This window comes from Rhinolophus hipposideros (assembly GCF_964194185.1).
Source record: "Rhinolophus hipposideros genome assembly, chromosome: 5".
Lineage (NCBI taxonomy): Eukaryota > Metazoa > Chordata > Mammalia > Chiroptera > Rhinolophidae > Rhinolophus > Rhinolophus hipposideros.
This window is the reverse complement of record NC_138051.1, coordinates 37,227,117-37,247,761: the sequence shown is the minus strand read 5'-3', so window position 1 is coordinate 37,247,761 and position 20,645 is coordinate 37,227,117. Positions and strand designations below refer to the sequence as shown.

General features: G+C 40.0%; 1 protein-coding gene across 1 annotated transcript in view; it reads left to right on the top strand.

The window, feature by feature from the left end:
- Window positions 1–13,639, top strand: part of GPR176 (G protein-coupled receptor 176) — an 84,081-nt gene extending 70,442 nt beyond the window's left edge. Inside the window, exons 2-3 of the mRNA XM_081047988.1 lie at window positions 6,432–6,684; window positions 10,083–13,639. Coding sequence (XP_080904114.1) covers window positions 6,432–6,684; window positions 10,083–11,205 — 1,376 coding nt within the window. The 3' untranslated portion in view covers window positions 11,206–13,639. The remainder of the gene's footprint in view (window positions 1–6,431; window positions 6,685–10,082) is intronic.
- The last annotated feature ends 7,006 nt before the right edge of the window (window positions 13,640–20,645 follow it).

Here is a 20,645-nt window from a genome sequence, read left to right as displayed (position 1 = left end):
AAATGAAGTTGCTGACTTGTGGCCTGGGATCTGGAATCGAACCTAAATAGTACTTTTGTGTAATTGTGTGTGAGTGTTTGTGTGTGTATATCTGTCCAAATTTCCTGTAAATACTATTTAACAGTATCTATTGTCTTAAAGATGATATCTGGCTTTCAACTTAAATTTATGAGACACACTGGAAAGCAAGAAAAACATCATCAAAAGACAAAGCAATCGAAGATCCTGACTCAGATATGATCCGGATATTGAAATGATCAGATAGAGAATTTTTAAAAACTGTGATAATTCAGGATAATCTCCCTATTTTAAGGTCAACTGACTAGGAGCCTTCATTCCTCTTTACCATGTAACCTAATATATTCATAGGTTCCGGGGATTTGGATATGGACATCTTTGGTTGTGGGGCATTATTATGCTTACTACACATACTACTTGTAATTAGAATCTCAGAAGGAGAAGAGAGAGAGAAGAAGAGATACTGGACAGGAATTTTCCCCAAATAATAAAAGACACCAAATATAGATCTAGGAAGATCAGTGTACCCTAGCCAGGTAAACACACACACACACACACACACACACACACACACACACACACACTTCTAGACACATCATATTCAAACTGCTAAAAACCAAAGAGAAAGAGAAAACATTAGTAATTAGAGAAAAAAGACACATTATATACAGAACAAAAGTAAGATTTATACTACACTTGATCTTAGCCCAAAGGCCGAGAAGTGATGGTAAGGTTTATAGAAGACATATTATCAGAAACTATGAAATCCAGAATCCAGAAGATATTACAATGACATCAGGCAAATACTGGGGGGAAAAAACCCTCTCGACTCAGAAAATTATACCCAGCAAACATGAAAATCAAAAAATGAAGGAAAAAGGGAGACATTTTTAGACAAACTTGAGAGAATTAATTATTAGCAGACTAGCACTATAGGAAATGTTAAGGGAAATTCTTCAGGCACAAGGAATATACCAGGCAGAAGCTTGGATATATACAAAGAAATGAAGATCTCCAGAAATGGTTAAAATGAAGATAAGTATAAAAAAATTTCCCCCTTACTTTAAATTACTTTAAAAGTTAATTGACTGCTGAAAATAAAAATTTCAGCAATGTATTTGGTTTATAGTTTATATAAAAGTAAAATGTGTGACAATGGAAGTGCAAAGGTTAGTAGGGAGGAAGTGGGAATATACTGTTATAAGATTGTTATACCACATATGAAGTAATATGATAGTATTTGAAAGTAGACTGTGAGTAATTAAAGATGTATGTAGTAAACATAGGGAAACTACTAAAAGTTTTTAAAAGAAATATAAATAATAAGCCAATAGTGGAGATAAAATGCAATTCTAAAAGAATGCTCAATCCAAAGTCACAAGTAAAGAACAGATGGGAAATAGAAAGCAACTAGCAAGATGGTAGATTTTACTCCAACCATGTCAATAATTACATTAAATATAAATGATCTAAATATACCAATTAAAAGACAGAGATTGTCAGATCAGATTAAAAAGCAAAAGCCAACGATATGCTGTCTATAAGAAGGCCGCTTTAAGTCTAAAGACATAGATAGGCTAAAAGTCATTCCTAATGTTATCTGGCAAATTAATTAAAAGCATTTCCTAATATTCATTTACATAATTCTTTTAACGCAAGATATTCTGTTCTTGGTTACTTTTTTAGTTGCAGACAGAAGCAAACAAGAAATTTAAAATTTTACGTAAGGTAATTGTTCTTCATTTCTTCTATTATGGAATTGGTATTTTCTAACTCGCTTAGACTGTGCATCACATGGTGTTTGTGTCACATGGTGTTTGCTGAGTGTAAAAATCCTCTGTGGTGTTTTTAATTCTTGTTAATTCACTTTGGCCTCCCTCTTGGCACAGTCCGTCTTCTTAGGATTTTCCTTATAATGTAATATTGCCTCGGTATGTTATCTTTCTCTAAGAGTATGGCCTTGATTTTTTTCCTACTGCTGTAAGTCACTGGAGGAAGAAGCTGGTAGTTCTTAAAGGGTGTTGTAACTGTTTTCCCAGGAGGATTCTCGAAGGCATACTATTTTTCAGGGCACTTTGGGAATATCTCCTGTGGTTATTAGTCTCTTTAATCCACCAGGATTGTTGCTGTCATAGATGTAAAGCCTATGAACCAGTTAAGAAGAACAGTCACAGTCTAAAATTTCCAGAGGCAAAATTGCCTGGTTAGTTTCTCAAAGTCTGTCAGGCACTATCTGTGAGTTGTATTTAACTCACCTTCACCCTCTTCGTCTTAGTCCCCTTTTGGTTGTGTGTGCTATGAGTGTATACTAGCTATGTTGATATGTCCACAGCTCTGGGGCTAAATATTGTCATGGAATCCAGGATTAGAAAGCATAATGGGAATATACAGGGAGGAAGAATGGGTACAGAACTTGAATCATTTTTAAGGGATATTAGGTGATTTAGAACATAATCTCTAAAATGAAAAGTATCTCGACATTGAACACTGTGTAACTTAAAATATATAACTGAATTATCCTTACTAGGCCTTGTAAAGCTAAGATGAATCTAAGGTGCTAATGAGATTAAATGGTCAAATATATAATTATCTTGCTTTGCGGCTGTGTGTATAATTGTGTGCATGCCTGGGTATATGTATACTTGTGTGTGTGTGTGTGTGTGTGTGTGTGTAGACACACATCTCTTTATATGTGTGACCAATCAGATATTAAGTGTGGGTGCCTCTCTCCTGATATTTTGGTCTAATTCAGGTTCTTAGAGCAAAATGAGTCCATTGTTAAGTGAGGGGAGAGAGAGGTGGTTTAAAGAATGGAAAGAACATAGGCTTCTTAGCTTCAGGTTCTTAACAGCAAAAGAGATTAGGCTCCAGACGCCACCTAGAGTTTTACAAACCAGTGGAGATAAAAACGTGATTATAGCAGTCTTGGGTTTTTCAATAATAACCATTGAAAACAAGTTTCCTCATTCATCAGAATGGACATACTAATAAAATGTATGATTTAAAAAAAACAAAAACAATAAAAAAGTATGGCTGACATAATAGAGATGGAGAGAGAAAGACCAAAGAGGAGAGTACGAGGGTAATGAGGGACATTAGTTTCAGTTAAGTTTCAACAGAATCTGCTGTGTGTATGAGAGACCGTGGCCCACAGCCTGTCTTCTCCTTTGCAATGAATTTTCCTGTTTGTTTGGTTACTCAGAGTGTTTTGTTCAGCATAACCTACCAAACTATGAAAATTAACAGTGACGAGAGAAGAAGAAAATCCTAAGGGCCTTGGTTTATAGCAAAGAAGGATTATTTTTATGAGAAGTCCCCCCGTGAACTGGAGACATCCCTGATTTTGACAACTGAAAACGCTGTGACATGTGTACTCTCTTCATGGCAGATTTCTTTAAGTGGGCTGGCTCATTTTTAGATGGTTACCAGAATTTAAGTCCTGTATGTGAAGCTTACGTGAGGAAAGATGTTTCAGCCAGATTCTACTCTGTGCTTCAGTGGAAAACGGCCCGGAAAAAGAATTCCCCAAGTCAATGGAGCTTCAAATACATTATTATTGCTCAGTCTATCACCTTGGTGACAGGAAAGCTTGAGGGGGCTGGAGATGGCGGTATTAGTATAAGCAGATCTTATGCTGAATGAATGTGTGTATGTATATATTCACACCACTGCCTCAGTGAGGCAGCTACTGATGTAAGGAAAATTTGGTAGAGAATTTCCTGGAAGCAGCTTATCTACTTACCTGAACATAGTGGCAATCTTTTCTACTTCGGCAGAAAAGAGGTAGCCGTAGAATATTGTGTTTGAAAAGAGACTCTTGGCAGTAAGTTATGTGGATATCTGAGGTGCTGAGGCAGCTCCTTGCACTGACTGGCTGCAGCTTTGAACCCTGCTGTCCCCTCCCCTGGCACCATCATTCTCCTTGCAAGTGAGGCTGAGGTATTGGCTTAGTTCAGTGGGAGGGTGGGTGCGTGGGTGGGGCCTTCCCTGAGCATGTGCACAGGAGCCTACAGCATCCTTGGGTCATGACTGATTGGCCGAAAGGACCTGGTTCTTTCACCAGGTAGAAGCTCCACCAGTAAGTTAGGCTGCCCCGCATACCTGAAAGACTTGGTCCCTGTGAGCCTCTGGGGCGGGAGCTATGGACTGTTTAGAAGAGGTGTTTCTGAAATGTTGGGGGCCAACTATACCTGGAGTGCTTGTTACAAATGCAGGTTCACAGTTCCATACCTATTAACTGTGATTCAGGATGTATGGACAGTATTTCTGATTGCACAGTACCGTTTGGGAACTACCGGCTTAGCACATCCTCACATGATGTACGTACTACACAAGGGGTCATCTTACTGCAGGGACTGTTGATTGCTGTTTGTCCCCTTATCTTACAAATTTGTTCATTCTACAAATATTTATCGAATGCCTGTTGTGTGTCAGATACCGAGCAAGGCAGTGGGGATATAACAGTGAACAAAATTGACATGATTTTTATCCTTATGAAATGGAGGGGAAACCAGTAAATAATAATTATGATAAGAGCTATGATGGCCATAACAGGATATTGTTTGTACTAGAGTATAATGGAGGGATGAGCAGGGAGTATTTAAAATAAAGAGATGATTAGAGAATGTCCTTTTTGAGGGGGCAGCCATTACATTAAGACTTAGACTAACAGGAACCAGACCTATAAAGAGCATGCTAGGCAGTATAAAACACGTGTGCAAAGGCACTGAGATAGGATCAACTTTGATCCTGTTTCAAGAACAGAAAAAAAAATAAAAAGGGCAGAGCGGCTGGTGCCCAGCAAGCCAGGGGAAGAGGGACGTGAGATTAGGCAGGTAGGCCCTGGGTCTGTAAACTCTTGAAGACCAAGGGGAGGCATGACAGATTGAGAGGGGCAGGGAATCAGACTTTTTTAAAAAAATTATTTCTTATGCTACACATTACATCTCCCTGGCTTATTTGTTTTATACGTGGAAATTTGAACTTCTTATCCCCTTTCACATTTCCCCCCTTTAAAAAATTTTTCAATTATAATCGGCATTCAGTATTATTTTATATTAGTTTTAGGTGTATAGCATAGTGGTTAGACATTTATATAACTTACAAAGTGATATCCCTGATAGTCTAGTACCCACCTGGCCCTATACAGTTATTACGTTATTCACTGTATTCCCTATGCTGTACTTCACATCCCTGTGACTATTCGGAATCAGACTTTCAATTGGAAATAGGAGTCTGGAGTTGAGAGGAGAGACCTTGTTTGGGACCTGACTATGGGAGTCATCAGCATTTCAATAGAGCCACTTGAATGGGTAATCTAACCTAGGGAGAAGATGAAGAGAGAGAAGTGGAGAGGAGGGGAGGGGTGGAGAGAGCATAGGAGGGGAAAAGAAGGGAAGCGAGGGGAGGGAAGAGATAGAGATAGAGGTAGATAGATAGATAGATAGATGATAGATAAATAGGCAGATAGATAGATAGATAGATAGATAGATAGATAGATAGATAGATAGATAGATAAAGAACCTGGTAAAGAAAACTAGGAGCGTCCAGGACTTGGGAGAGATGGGAGGGTAGGAGGAAATCCAGGAGACTGTAGGCCTGTGGAAGCCACGAGAGGAGACTGGTCAATGAAATTTCTGCCAATGGTCTAGAACAGCGCTGTCCCGTCACAGTAGCCACAAGCTGCCTGTGGCTATTCAGCATTTGAAATGTGACTAATGCAAATTGAAGCGTGCTGTAAGTGCAAAATAAAATGCACACCATGCGCACCTAAAACTAATACAATGCTGTATGTCAATTTTATTTCAGTTTTAAAAATGCACATCAGGTTTCAAAGACTTAGTACAAAAAAACAAGAATGAAAAATATTTCATTACTACCTTTTCAAGTAGTGATTGCATGTTGAAATGATAATATTTGGGATATATTGGGTTAAATGAAATGTACTTAAAACTTCACCTGTTTTTCACTTTTTAAAAATATGGCTACTAGAAAATTTAAAATTGCATGTGTGGCTTGCGGTCCTATTTCTGTTGCAGTGTTTGGCAAGGTGAAAGTCATTTGCAAACTTGGTGAGAGTAGATTGCCTGAGACTAAGTAACACCTAGCAAATTGTTTACACTCAGAAGAGACTAAATCAGCATCATGATACTATTATGCCTGAATTAAGTAACAAAACTCACCACTAAAATTCCTGTAGACTTTTGGAGATGTACCTAAGTGATTTAATGATTTCACATAAATTGACAATATAGGTAAGTATTGAAATTCTTTGAAATCAGCTCTGAAATGTGGTTTTTCAATCTTTTTTAACCTGTTTCTTCCTTTTCTTTTTTTGTCTTCTTTCTTTTACTTACAATTTATTTTTATATTTAATGTAAATTATTATTCTTTTCCCCCCCGTATCTGGCCAGGAAACTTCATGGTGTTATGGTCAACTTGCCGCACAACTGTGTTCAAATCTGTCACCAACAGGTTCATTAAAAACCTGGCCTGCTCGGGGATCTGTGCCAGCCTGGTCTGCGTGCCGTTCGACATCATACTCAGCACCAGCCCTCACTGTTGCTGGTGGATCTATACCATGCTCTTCTGCAAGGTTGTCAAATTCTTGCACAAAGTCTTCTGCTCGGTGACTATCCTCAGCTTCCCTGCCATTGCCTTGGACAGGTAAGATCAGGTAGCCAGGGGCTCGATTATTTTTTTTTTAAGTGTATTGAAATATTAGCATCACGGAGCAAATGGGAAATAGTCATCGTTCCACTTTTTGGTCAGCCTGTGGTCAACAGAAAGAGAATGAGTTGTTAAAACAGATGCCTTACAAAGGACAGGTTGATTTAACAGCAGGTATGGAAAATCGGGCCATTGAGAAAAGTTGTGACATTGCAGGTTACCTCACGAGGATGCTGGGCCACAGCGACTGGATCGTAGTATAGCTTCATCGTGGTTGGAATCGGTGGTATTTGTGTCGCAATTTGCAGTAGATTGCTCATCTGATTGACAACTCTGCAATTAGGGCTTTTTGATGTAGGATGAAAACACTTCTGAAGAACAAGGGAACAATTCACTGGTTATTTAACAAATGATTAGACAGTCCATTTGGATCTGGTCAGATAACACCAGAATTCTTTTGGGGGATTTATTTCCAAGGCTTTATATTGTGATGGTTGTTGTTTTCTCTTCCCAACCTCTTTAAAAGGACATTCATTCGGAAATGAATCTTTTCTTAGCTACTTCATCATGCATATTGTGATCAAATTTATCACAGAGTGAAGATCTCAGTAATCAAGTTTCCTGTCTTTTCCCTTTGTTACTAGTATGTCATAAATACAGTTGAGATAATACATTTTAGAGAATAGAATTAAATAAGCAAACAAGAATAGAAAAGTATTTTGTGTCCATGGTACTTTTGATTTCAAGGTTTACAAGAAGAAAAAGTTGCTGAAGGGATTGCGCTGCTCTTCTGACTTTATACCCTATGATAAATTTAACTACATTTTAGATGAATTTGGAATTTTTAAACTCTTTGTCCATCCAAAACATACTTAATATTTTAATGACCTGGGAGGGTATGGATTGTAGAACCAATTTGTGGAGTCACCTCTCAGGCCTAAACCCTGATGTCATTAGCTGCCCCGTGTCATCTGCATGGAAGCACACAGAGTAAGGCAAAGCCCCTGCTTATTAGGAGAAGTCGTTGGCTCCAGACGGGACTCTGCAGCCAGAAGCCTGGCTTTAAGTACATAGAAAGCTATGTACATATAACACTGTATAAGTTTAAAGTGTACAGCATAATGACTTACATATATTGTGAAATGATTACCACATACGTTTAGTTAACATCCATCATCTCATATAGGTACCAATAAAAAAAGAACAAAAATTTTTTCCCGTTGTAATGGGAACTCTTAGGATCTACTCTCTTAACAATTTACTTCATTCCTTTTTACTGCTGAATTAAAAGTCCATTGTGTGTGTGTGTGTGTGTGTGTGTGTGTGTGTGTGTGTGTGTGTATTCCACATTTTGTTTATCCATTTCCTAGTTGATGGACAGTTGTGTTGTTTTCATTTTCTGGCTCTTATGAATAATGCTGCTATGAATCTTGAAAGTTTTTTTTAAGAATAGGATTCAACAAGAGTGGGACGACATTATTTTGAATACTTTTCTGTTATACCTGGAATCAATGCAATAATGGCATGTGGGTTTCCGGGCTCTCAGTCAGGAAAATATGCTAACAATAAGAAATCCTTATTTTCTTTCCCTCAGAAAATCTTCTGTATAGTTGTCATTATCTTTTTAAAAGGTAAACAATTCCTTTTAGTAGAAAAACAAGACTGGTAATTTCCTATTTTATTATTCAGAGGTACAGATTACTTGTAACCTTAAATATGGTGTGCATGAAGACACAGGGAAGACAACCCTTTCTCTCACTTTTCTCCGATATTTGTTTCATGGCACCAAGTCAGCAAGTGAAATGGGAGGCCACTTACACTTCTTGCATTATCTTCTAGAGATGTACACACTAACACAGTTATTTATAATGAGCCTGTGTGCTTGTGTTGCAGTCTATTTCCCTACACATAATGGAAATGGAAATGACTGGAAGCCTGTTATCTGCCAGTTAGCAAAGGGGAATCAGAGACAGTGGACTCCTGAGCGTGGGTGGGTACGGGGCCATCACATTGGATTTAAAGAGTTGTGGTTAAAAAACTTTATCTATATTCGGAGAAATAAAATTAAGAGCATGCATAACTTATGCATATCTTTTTCCTTTTTTCCCTCCTAGAAAGAGATGTAGAATACATCTCACCATGCTCCGCCCATCTCTGATCATCCATGGTCACGTTGTGTTTGCATTGTATCTCCTTCAACCTGGAACATTCTCCCCCAGTTTGACCCCTGCTAGACTCCACCACAGTGCCACCTTCTCTTGACATTTTCCCAGGTGCTCCCTTTCCCATACCTCCTTTGTTCGTACCTCCAGTAGAGACATCATTTATAATTGTTTGTTTGCATGCCTTTTTCCCCATTGAGTTTAGAAACATTTCTGTACGTCTTTTTATTTTTGTAACCCAGTGCCTGGCATAGTACTGGGCACATAGGTGGTTCTCAGAAATCCTCATGGTAGGAAGGCACGCATGCTTTCCTGGCCCCGTGAGTGAATAAGTGTAACAGTAAGGTTGACTCCAGCATTAGCTGACTGTAGAGGTGTGGGCCGAGCTAATCTCTGATAATCACCATATCTCTGATGGCCAGTGGCAGCCCTTTCATGATAGATGTGACTCTAGAGTCTGAAGAATTACTTAGTTCCCCCAAATCATTGGTGATAGGGAAACTACGTGCTTTTGGAATTCTGATTAGGTGGTCGTAGAGTAATCAAGTTAAAACTTGGAAGGAAAAAAAGTTTTATCAGATTTTAACAAAAATCTAATTGTGCAGGCATTTTACACCTATTAGTTGCTCTTAGGGGTTACTAAGTGATTATCCTGGGAACAACTGCTACTGAGCAGGGATAATTTTTGTCTGTTGAATTGATTTTGTAGAGGGACTTTGTCAGAGTCTCCATCCTTTATACGGTTATTCTGTTCTGAGCAACTGTAAAGCTAATGATATCCACGCATTCACTGTGGCATGGGTCTGCTTTGGAAATGTGTGCAGACAAATTTCTTTCTGTTAGTGGCTTTGAAAATTGCCCTAAATCTCTAGCCCACGTAAATTTTTTTTTTTTTTTTTTTTTTTTTTTTTTTTTTTTACAAATTATCCTTTACCGTTAAATGGAAAGATGGGCGTCTTTACAGTAGATGGAGACATCCTTCAGATTGAGAACGCCCTTTGGGACTTAATCCTGGTGGCAGTAATGATAAAGCTAGCTATGAATTGTACAGCAAAGTCCTCAACACTTAAGGTGTGGCTTCCCCATTCCCCCAGGGGTTTCCTCCGTCTTAGGCAGAATAAAAGAACTTGACCCGTTTTTCCCCTCTCTCCCACTTCTGGTAATATAGCTTTCCCTAACTTAACGCATGTCTTCTCCTGTGAAGTGAATCGTGTGTGTGTGTGTCTTTCTCAGGTACTATTCGGTCCTCTATCCGCTGGAGAGAAAAATCTCTGACGCCAGGTCCCGGGAGCTGGTGATGTACATCTGGGCCCACGCGGTGGTGGCCAGCGTCCCCGTGTTTGCAGTGAGCAACGTGGCCGACATCTACGCCATGTCCACGTGCAGCGAGGTCTGGAGCAGCTCCTTGGGCCAGCGGCTGTACGTTCTGCTCTATAACATCTCCACAGTCATCGTGCCCGTGGCTGTGGCCTTCCTCTTCCTGATACTGATCCGGCGGGCGCTGAGTGCCAGCCGGAAGAAGAAGGTCATCATAGCAGCGCTGCGGACGCCGCAGAACACCGTCTCCATCCCCTACGCCTCCCAGCGCGAGGCCGAGCTGCACGCTACCCTGCTGTCCATGGTGACGGTCTTCATTGTATGCAGTGTGCCCTACGCCACCCTGGTCGTCTACCAGACCGTGCTCAACGTCCCGGACACCTCCGTCTTCTTGCTGCTCACCGCCATTTGGCTGCCCAAAGTGTCTCTGCTGGCGAACCCTGTGCTTTTCCTCACTGTGAACAAATCTGTCCGCAAGTGCTTGGTAGGGACCTTGGTCCAATTGCACCACCGGTGCAGTCGCCGTAACGCGGTGGGGACAGGGAGCGGGCTGGCTGACGCCAGCCTGGAGCCCAGCATACGCTCGGGAAGCCAGCTCCTGGAAATGTTCCACATTGGACAGCAGCAGATCTTTAGGCCCACAGAGGACGAGGAAGAGAGCGAGGCCAAGTACACCGGCTCCGCTGACCTCCAGGCCAAGGTGCTACTGAGCCCCTGCCTGGAGGGAGACCAGCGGCCACAGTGTGGACCCCCGGCACCACCCCCGGGCACGGTGGACTCTACGTCTCAGGTGGCACCAGCAGCCCCGGGGGAAGCGGACACGTTCCCTGACAAGTACTCGCTGCAGTTTGGCTTTGGGCCTTTTGAGTTGCCTCCCCAGTGGCTCTCAGAGACCCGAAACAGCAAGAAGCGGCTGCTTCCCCCCTTGGGGAACACCCCAGAAGAGCTGATCCAGACAAAGGTGCCCAAGGTAGGCAGGGTAGAGCGGAAGATGAGCAGAAACAATAAAGTGAGCATTTTCCCAAAGGTGGACCCCTAGCAAGGACTGAAAACCCCTCACTGCTGCCCTCCCTTTGCGGGGCTCTGTGATTCCGGGGATTGCATGGACGCCTCCGGTCTGGGTCACATGCTTTAGGACGAGAGGGAAATCTATAAAATCAAATGTCCTCTTTATTGAGGGAGTATATATATATTTATCCCAGTGATCCATGCCCTTCGTAAAGTCCAAGTTCCTCTCTGTGGAGACGAGAGCTGGGCCGTGTGGAATGGGTCTTGGGGTGGCTACTCCATGGGCATTTCCTGGGGACTCCTCAGTTCTGAGGGCCCAGCAGAGAATACACGGAGAGCAAAGCATCATGAGCTCAAAGGGAGCAGGGGCAATCCAGGGGAGCCCAAGATAACTGTGAAGTAGTGTGACCACCACCAACATGCCTGTTTGATGGGCTTGAATATGACACATATTAAAAGTGTTCAGCATTGATCTCCACCATAAGGGAACATAAGGACCTGGCCTTTGATTCCTATTCTCTGGGAGGCCCCATCGTATGACTTGCAGTTTCTCCTGATGCCCTTCATTCTTTCCCTGGGATATGGATGAGCTACACCTATTCAACCCCCAGTTGACAGACACGGCAATGGATACGCCTGGCAGTAAGGGAGCTGCTCTGTCCTGATTATCCTGACATTCTCGACATTCTCTTGACATCACAGTGGCCTCAGAAAGACATGTTTGCTGTGTTGGTTAGAAAATACTGCAAGCAGTTCATGATGACTTTCCCCCTTCCATTGTGTTTTTTCAACAAATGAGAGAGAAGTGTAGAGGTAGAGAAGAAAGACTGAAATGTTCACACACTCTAGTCTGTCTTCTCCCCATGTATTCTCACCTGAAAGGGGCTGCATAGCAGTCTGTAGGAGTAAAGTATATTGAAAAAATTATCCCATGGGTCAAAACTTCTGGAATTCAAAGGTAATTTGAAAATGCAAAGTTAGTGTAAACTGGATCCTATGAAAACATCAAGCTAAAACTGCTTGATTGGGAAAGGTGATTCTGCCCAAAAGAGTGGGGAAAGGCTGACAAAAATGGCTCCCTTTTCAGGAAGACTCCAGACCCAGGCCTGACCAGTCCCTGTTTCAGTCTGTGCAACTGTGGCTCTTTCTTCATTTTGGACGTAGAAGAGGAATGAATATGACATGGAGAAAGACTGAATCATTCTAAAATGCCACGGCAGCACTGAGCCCAGGCAAGCTGTCCACTTGCTCTTTCCCAGTAAAGTTTTCACAGCAGCCAGAGTAGGTAGAAGAGGGAGGACTGTCTTCAACTGATTAGTCCCCTGGTGGGGGGGACTCAAGGTGACTTTCACCAGGCTGAATTCAAACCACAGATGACTCAAGTGCCAGTCTTGTTCTCTCTAGGGCATTTTGTTCTTGTTGATAGCACGGAAGGGAGCCCATCCAGTGCCTTGAGCAAGCTTGAAAGGAAGTGGGCCTTCTCACTGCACACTTCCACATCCCGAAGGCTGTGGTTCTCATGTATCCTTTCCTTTCACTCCATGGCCCTCTCCCTCAGAGGAAGCTCAGCTTATAAGCAGTCTCCTTTTCCTGTCCTCTGCTGGGTGCTGTGTCTTGTGATTCCGGAACATGAACCCAAAGAGCCTTCCCCTGCAGAGGTTGTGCCTTCCTCTGTGTGTTTTGTCTCCTTGAAGTGTTGTGTGCTCACAGCAGAAACTGGGGACTGCCACCCCCTCTCCCTGCCCCGCTGCCTCCCGGGCCCTGTGTGCATGCCATTGGTAGCTTCTTGCCCTGAAAGCTAACACGTTGCCCTTCGCGCTTATCTTTTAAAACATTCACAATTGTTACAACTTTCATCAAGGGGAAACATAATCTGTCAGAAAATTGTTTCTACTTTAGAAGAATCTGTCAAATGTCACTTTGGTGTTGTTCTGATAACATATATATATATATATACATATATATCTGTATATATGTACATATATATATACATACACACATATATGTACAACTTAATAAATTCGGATGAGGCAGAATTTAGTAGGTATTTCTTCTCTACGTTTGAAGCAGATGGTTGACTTCTAGCAGGTCATTGCCAGGTGTATTTCTATATGCTTTGAAGAATTACGTTTTAATAAAAAAAATTGAAAAGCAGTTTCGGAACTCAAAAAAGAGTTGTATGAGCTATGTGTTTTTGTTTCTTCGTTCCCACACAAGTGGTATATGCCGTCTGAACTCTTCTCTTCCTACATGATCTCAAATGAAAGGTATTCGTTTTTTTCCCCATAAATGCAGATCAGATGTACCTTCACAGTAGCATTTTTTGGAGTGTTGTTACAACTTAAAAAATGAATTCCCAAAGAATAAAATGCAACATTTGAGTAAATGTCACAAACATGGGTTCCAAATTGAGTTGGTGGATGGGTCACTCCCTCTCCAGGGAAGTGTGCAGTGCAGCCGTCATCCTCCCTCACATGAGGGGTGTGGGTGATAGCACATGGTTGAGACCAGGGGCTTTGGGGCCAGATGGCCCATGTTTGAGACCAGGCTGTACCACTGACCGGGCTATGACCTCAAGCAGGCAAGGGAACCTCCATATTTTCCTCTCTGTAAAATGAGGAGATAATCACTGGGTCAAAAGTCTTTTGCCCCAGCTCACACACTTCACCTCTGATTTGAGCCATGTCTGCAGTGGGCTATTGCTGGCTGCATCCACTTCCCTGAGAGCAGTCAAGGCCTAGCTTCTCTGCTTTCTGCCCTGTGAGAGCTCTCTGGCTCCCGGGAACCCCTTGGGGGCATAGGAACCAGTGGATAAATGCCCCTGCCTCCTGTCCTGCTGGACAATTGTTGGTGGCATCTTTCCACATCTTTCCTCAGGCAATCAGGCAGAATTAAGTCCCTCTTGCCCACCACAGTATCTCAATAATGAATCTTTTTATTGACGCTTCCTTCTCTTTCCCTGTCTGGCCTTCTCTAGCCATCATTCATGTCCTCGAGGATCACCTCCCCAAAACACTACTGCATGAAGCCCTTGTCTTCAGCTCTGTTTTCAGAGGAATTCAAGTGAGACAATAACATACATCAGGAGGATTAAATGGGCTGATCTATTTAATATCACGCCCGGCACAGAGTAAATCTATATCAATGTGAGTGCTTATGCGTTACATTGTTTTAAAAAGTGGTTAGGGGCTTATTTGGAATGTTTTTGCAGAAAATTAGATTAAACTGGTGTTTTCACCAGTTACCCTAATAATAATTAATATTCGTGATGATGATACTTTGAGGGAGTACAGAGTGCCCAAGGACTATTTGAATCCCTGAAGAAAAAAACAAATGTGTAAGCCAGAATATTTCTTAATTAAACAATTCTCAGTTTCAAAAAAAAGTGTGTGTGTGTTGGGTGGGGGGTGTTCAGGAAGCGAATGTTAAAAGAATGTTCAACTTTGCTGTAAATTTATAAGGCAGATTGTGAATATGAGTGAGCATAATTTACTGATGAAATAAGAAGTGAGTAGAGTACATAGAGTAACTAACAGCAGATATACAAATCCAAAGTGTCTTCCTCCATGGAAAATGAACTGTAATTTAATCACTTGGTGTGTTAAATAACATCTGGAGCTCAGGCACAAGTTAGATTCGGCTGGAGAGAGGAGTGGGTGCTCCATCTCAGCTCTGGGCATTCTGAGCTCCTGGCAGTCACGCACCAGAGTGAGGGGCTCAGTGTACACAGAGCTGTTGCCGTGTGTCAGAGCTGAGATGCTCAGGGGGAAAGAGCTTATTTTAGGCTGAATTTTGATGGAGGAAAAGGGTTAATGCTTTCATATTGTAGTCTACCAGTGTAGCAACATACAATGTAAATAACATAGCAAAGTGATTAACTTCCCCCAAATAGTTGTAAACACTTAGCAGTTTTATATCATAACCGCTTGTGCTATATGAGAGTTATGTAGCCAAAAGAAAAAATGATTCTTGGTTAATGACCTGAGAATATGTGAATAAAACAGGAACTGAAACCGGGACAGCATCCAAAGCCTTTTTGTGAGAGCTCAAGGCTTTTAAACTCAATTGAAACAATCTAAGATTCTCCATACATGAGACTTCAGAAGCTAAAATATCTTCCCTTCTCTTAGCCTCAGATTCAACCAGTGTTTTCCCTCATTTGTGCCAAGGAGATAAATTGGTTAATAGGCAGAATAAAGACCTGAAGTCCTTCATAGAACTGAAACTATAATCTCTAGGATTGTTTTACGTGAACCTCTTTCAGCAATTCATGTTCTGGGGACTTACGAACCACTTATTTCCAAACTTAAATGAATTAATGATGAATGAATGAATGAATAAGACACAGCACCAAGAAAAGTAGTTAAATCTTTCTTGTGTATAAGCTGTCAGTAGAGTTATTGCTGGTTCTTATCGATTTCCTTGGAATGACTCATGGAAGGACTAAAAGCATCAAATGCAAGGTTTTTGATCTACCCTTTTCTCCAAACACCTAAGCCTTGGTGTAATTCACTAGTGGGAGTGTAAGTCCTAAACCTGGAAGGGAAGTTCAATACTGAGAAACACAGCTCCAGGCACGTATGTTGAGCATGAAAAATGATCATTTTTTTCAGCTACATTGATTAGAATTTAGTGACTAAATCTCTTTCTGCCCCCTCTTAAATTTTTTTAATAAGCTAATCATTGCAGTCTATACACAAGAAGTAATTACACACAATGGAGGTACCAGAATGACATGTAGTGTCCGTTTGAAAACAACAGTTGATAAAATACAGCATAGGTGGGACAATGCTTTTAAAATATTAACCACATTCCCTGATGTATGTAGTTTCTCTTTCCTCCTTTGCTTTGCTCTTCACATTCACATGCATTGCCTCAGGGAAGGAGGGGAAGATATTCATTGCCTCAAGGAAAGCAAATAGCCTGTGAGTCTCTTTCCAGTTGTGCATCAAAGCCTGGGTCTTAGGAGAACAGAGGGGGCTCTTGGGGTTAGCCCAGTGGATATTTGGTAATGATTGTCGAGAATTGGGGAGGTGCTACTGGCATCTACTGGGTAAAGGCCAGGGATGCTGCTACACACTGTACAGCACACAGGACAGCCCTCCACAACACAGAATTATCTAGTCCAAAATATCAATAGTGTCATGGTTGAGAAACCTTGGTTAGCCAAAGGTTTGAGATGGTTTGAGTAAGGTAGGACCATATTCCTTCAGTAGAAAAAGCTTCCCTGGGATTGAGCACAGTCGAAAGAAGCCAGATGTAAGTGATAAGACTGTAGACATCTGTACCTTCTGGGTAAAGGAACCCTAATTCTGCCTCCCAGGCAAAGCCCCAGGGATGCAACAAAATAAAGTCTTGTGTAATTGCAAAGAGAACCTGTGCATGTCCTGCCTCCCAGCTTGTGGAGCCCCAGTCCAGAGTCTGGCAGTGAGTCCAGAGAGCAGAAAGCAAAAACAAGTCACATACTAAAGATAAGAAATCAGAATGGCCTTGGATTTCTCAAAAACACTAGGAGCTATTAGATAATAAAACAATGCCTTCAACATTCTTAGAAAAATTATTTCCAATCTAGAATTCTATACCCAGCCAAACTATCAATCAAGTGTGAAGATAGAATAAAGATGTTTTCAAACATACAAGTCTCAAAAAACTTACCTCTCATATACTCTTCCTAAAAGTTGCCAGAGAATATTTTCTAAAACAAAAAGAAGAGGAAGTTGAGGAGTGGACACAGGGCATGTGACACAAAAGAGTGGCAGAGGGAATCCCAGTGTCACGGTGAAGGGAGATTTTAGGATGATAGCTGTACCAGGTGTGGAGGTCAGCAGTCCATACTGGAGCAGCGTGACTATATATGCCTGAAGGCTGTGATTACTTCTGCCAATATATTGTCTTTTTAATCTGAAGAAGTGCTGTATATTGTGCTCCAACAAAATGAGGGTGTAAATCATGAAAGAGGAAGATGTGAAGTCCAGGAAACAGGGAACTCATTCAGGATAGGGACAAAGGAAATTTCTCAGATAAGAGTGGAAGGAAATCCCAGGATTACGTGCAGTAATGTAAAAAGCAACCAGTCCAGAGAGGAAGAGATAAGAGGGATGTCTCCAAGAAAAGAGTGTAACTGATAGATTACTTGATCTGGTACAGAGAATCCTTTGGGAGATATGGGAAGAGTTTGAATAGGGTACAAGGAGAACTAAATGAAGGAAACAATAAGACAATTATTAATTTCAGGAGATGTTAAAGGTAAGAGAAAAAGATAATAATAGATTATAATTTTTAGGGATGAATAATGTTTGACTGGATATATTAATATAAACATGGAGTTTATATTTATTTAATTTATTTCATCAAAAATTGTAATGTTATTGTAGAGGTGGAGGAAGATAGAGAAGGGGCCGTAAAGGGGATGATTGTACAAGAGAGCAATATCCTCATCTATCATAAAAGGTTACAGTCAAATTATATCCAAAATGAATGATGCAAAAGAGAGTAGAATACACACATTATTTAGAAATGTGGAGATGTGTGACTGCCAGAAGAGAAAACTAAAATTATTGCAAGTTCTTGTCTCTGGGACAGTTTTTGTTTGTCTATTTTGTTTTAAACCCTTTTGTTACATTTTAAAACAATCTACATGTATAGAAAAAATAAAATTTACTTTAAAAAGCTTTTGAATTTTAAACATACCATCAGACTAAGCAAAAGAAAAAACAAGAAACCATACGCAAAATTAAAGGGAATTGAGAAAACAAGGCAAATTAAGCTTTCAGGGTCAGAGTAACAAAAGGCATTTTGCTGATAAGCTCAAATGATGTCAACCTATTCAGATAATTACTTTGTTTTGGCAGTATGAATTAGATAATTGTAGGCTGTTCTGAATTCTATTTTTCTCAATAACCAAGAAGAAATATTTCTTCTTTCTTTTTTTTATATTAAAGCACATTTAAGAATTGTTACCACTTTTAAGGGTAAGTTTAATTTAAATCTAGTTTGCTTCAGAAATTAATTTAGAACTAACATAGTATTTTAGATAGATATAACTTAAAATATTTAGTTTAATGAATTAAATTGTCCTGAAATTTGTTTATTTATTTATAATTTATGCTTCTATGTAGTTAAAAAATATGTAAAGTGAATGTAATGTAAGTACCTTTTCATTAATTGCTTCAAGTCGTTTGATTGTTATTTAGAAGATCTTAATTAATTTTAATTTATAATATTCTCTGTCTTAAAGTTTGTTCCCTTGGTAGCATTTGGCTTATCATTGCCTGCTTTGTATAGTCCAAAAACTTTCGGTAGGAAATGATATGACCTCTATTTTGCAGATGGGGAAACTAGAAGCACAGATGGCCATGTCATTAGCCCTAAGAGATGAAGCAAGTTAGAGACAGAACTAAAAATGGTACAGAAAGCATTAAGGTCCAATTCTTCCACTGCACCCTTTAAAGTTCTCATTATCATTATCATCTACCATTATTATGACTATTTTTTGAATACTGACTTGGCACATATTATTAAACTATATTGGGAACTGGATTAAAATCCTTAATGCTTGGCAGCTGTTTTTCTCAATGTTGTTTCCCAAGTTTCCTTCTGCTGCATAATTTCTCCTGTTTTGTTATAGAGGAATTTAGTTCAGAGTAAATGTTAAAAAACTCTTAATGGAATGCCAAGATTGAGACAGCTCGGCCAAGAGTACTTGGCATCATCTTCTGCCTCACGTCCTCTTTCTTAATTCTGTACTGAGTTTACCGTTAGTTTAATTTAAGAGTCATTGCCATCAAATCACTCACCAACTGCCCACACTACCGTAGGGGCACTTGATACGCCTCCCTGCAAGTATATGAAATATTGGCAAGATTCATTCATTCATAACAGTAAATATTATTGCATTTAATACACACTATTATAATGGAATATAAAGTGTTCAAGATATGGTCCCTGACCTTTGAACAGCCAGGGGAGAAAAAACCTCCACAAGAGACAGAGAGCAGTAAATGGTCAAGTGCTGACAAGAAGTGCTGAAGGAAAGTGAAAGTTATGTTTTTTTGAGGATGTGGGTCTTCCTCAAAGATTTTTTTTTTGTAATTAAAGTTTATTGGGGTGACAATTGTTAGTAAAGTTATATATATTTCAGGTGTATAATTCTGTAATACTACATCATCTATATAGATATATATCACATAGTGTGTTCACCACCCAGAGTCAGTTTTCCTCAATGATTTTGTTCGATGGATAGCAAGATTTTTCTTTAAATCTAGGAAATTTCCTTCTCTATAAAATTCCCATCTGCTTTACGTAGTCAGCGCTTAGAATTGGAGGATCTTAGCCTTGTTGTACCCACCTCTGCAATTTAATATGGAGAAACCGAGGCAGGGGAGATTGATTTTTCTTCAAGATTTTGAACCAGAACTCATGATTTAAAAATATGCTGAATCCATAAACAAGATGTAAGGAGCAGAAACTGGTGCTTTTAAATGTCTTTTTTTTAATGATAAAATTTAAATAATCCAACAGATAATAGGTTGAGAAGATAAAGAAAAAAAATTTCCCCAACTAAAGCCTTCCATTTTCTTCTGCTAGTTATTGCAAATAGAAAATTTCACATAGTTAGCATTCAGAAATTCCCCTTACTCCTGACACTTTCTATCTAAAATGAGTGGAGGTGAGGTATTGGCGGGGATTTATGTGGCCGTCTAGTTCCTGTCCCTGTCAGGATCTCTGAACAAGTAGGAATGATTAGAGGACGAATGAAAAGTTCACTTTGGGTAGAAGAAATAGCTTGCTAGAGGGTTTGATTCAGAGTAAGTGACCAATAAATGGTAGACAAAAGAATGCATGAATGCAAATGTGCCAGCTGAATAGTAAATTTTTATAAGTTTGGGCCAAGGTAATGATCTCTAGATTTGTAACAAAAAGTAGGGGTGGCTGGTTAGGTCAGCTGGTTAGAGCGTGGTGCTAATAATACCAAGGTTGCCGATTCTATCCCCACATGGGCCACTGTAAGCTGCGCCCTCCTTAAAAAAAAAAAAAAAAAAAAAAAAAAAGAAGAAGAAGGAAAGGTAGTTGGCAATTTTCACAAAAAATGCCAAGCTATCTGTAGCAAAGAAATAACATAAATGATCATTTAATGGATGTCAGATGTGAATTGAACCTGATAATTCACTTTTTTCATTCTCTAGCATAGAGGGGTGCTTTTATTTGAAATAAAAGTACTCATTTTTAAAACCATTACATTTTAAAAACTATTCAATATAGAATCTCAAGAACATTTTAATTTCTTTACAAAGTAAGAAAAGTACTTAGGAGTTATCTTCTCATTATTTAAGAGGCCTGGTAAATAGAAGCCTGGAGAAGTGAAGAAGCTTCTTTTAGAATCAACAATAGAGGGGGATACAAACCTAAATCTCATAAAACCGAAACCAATTTTCATTTCATTCTACTGCATAAAATGCTATAGAAATAGGG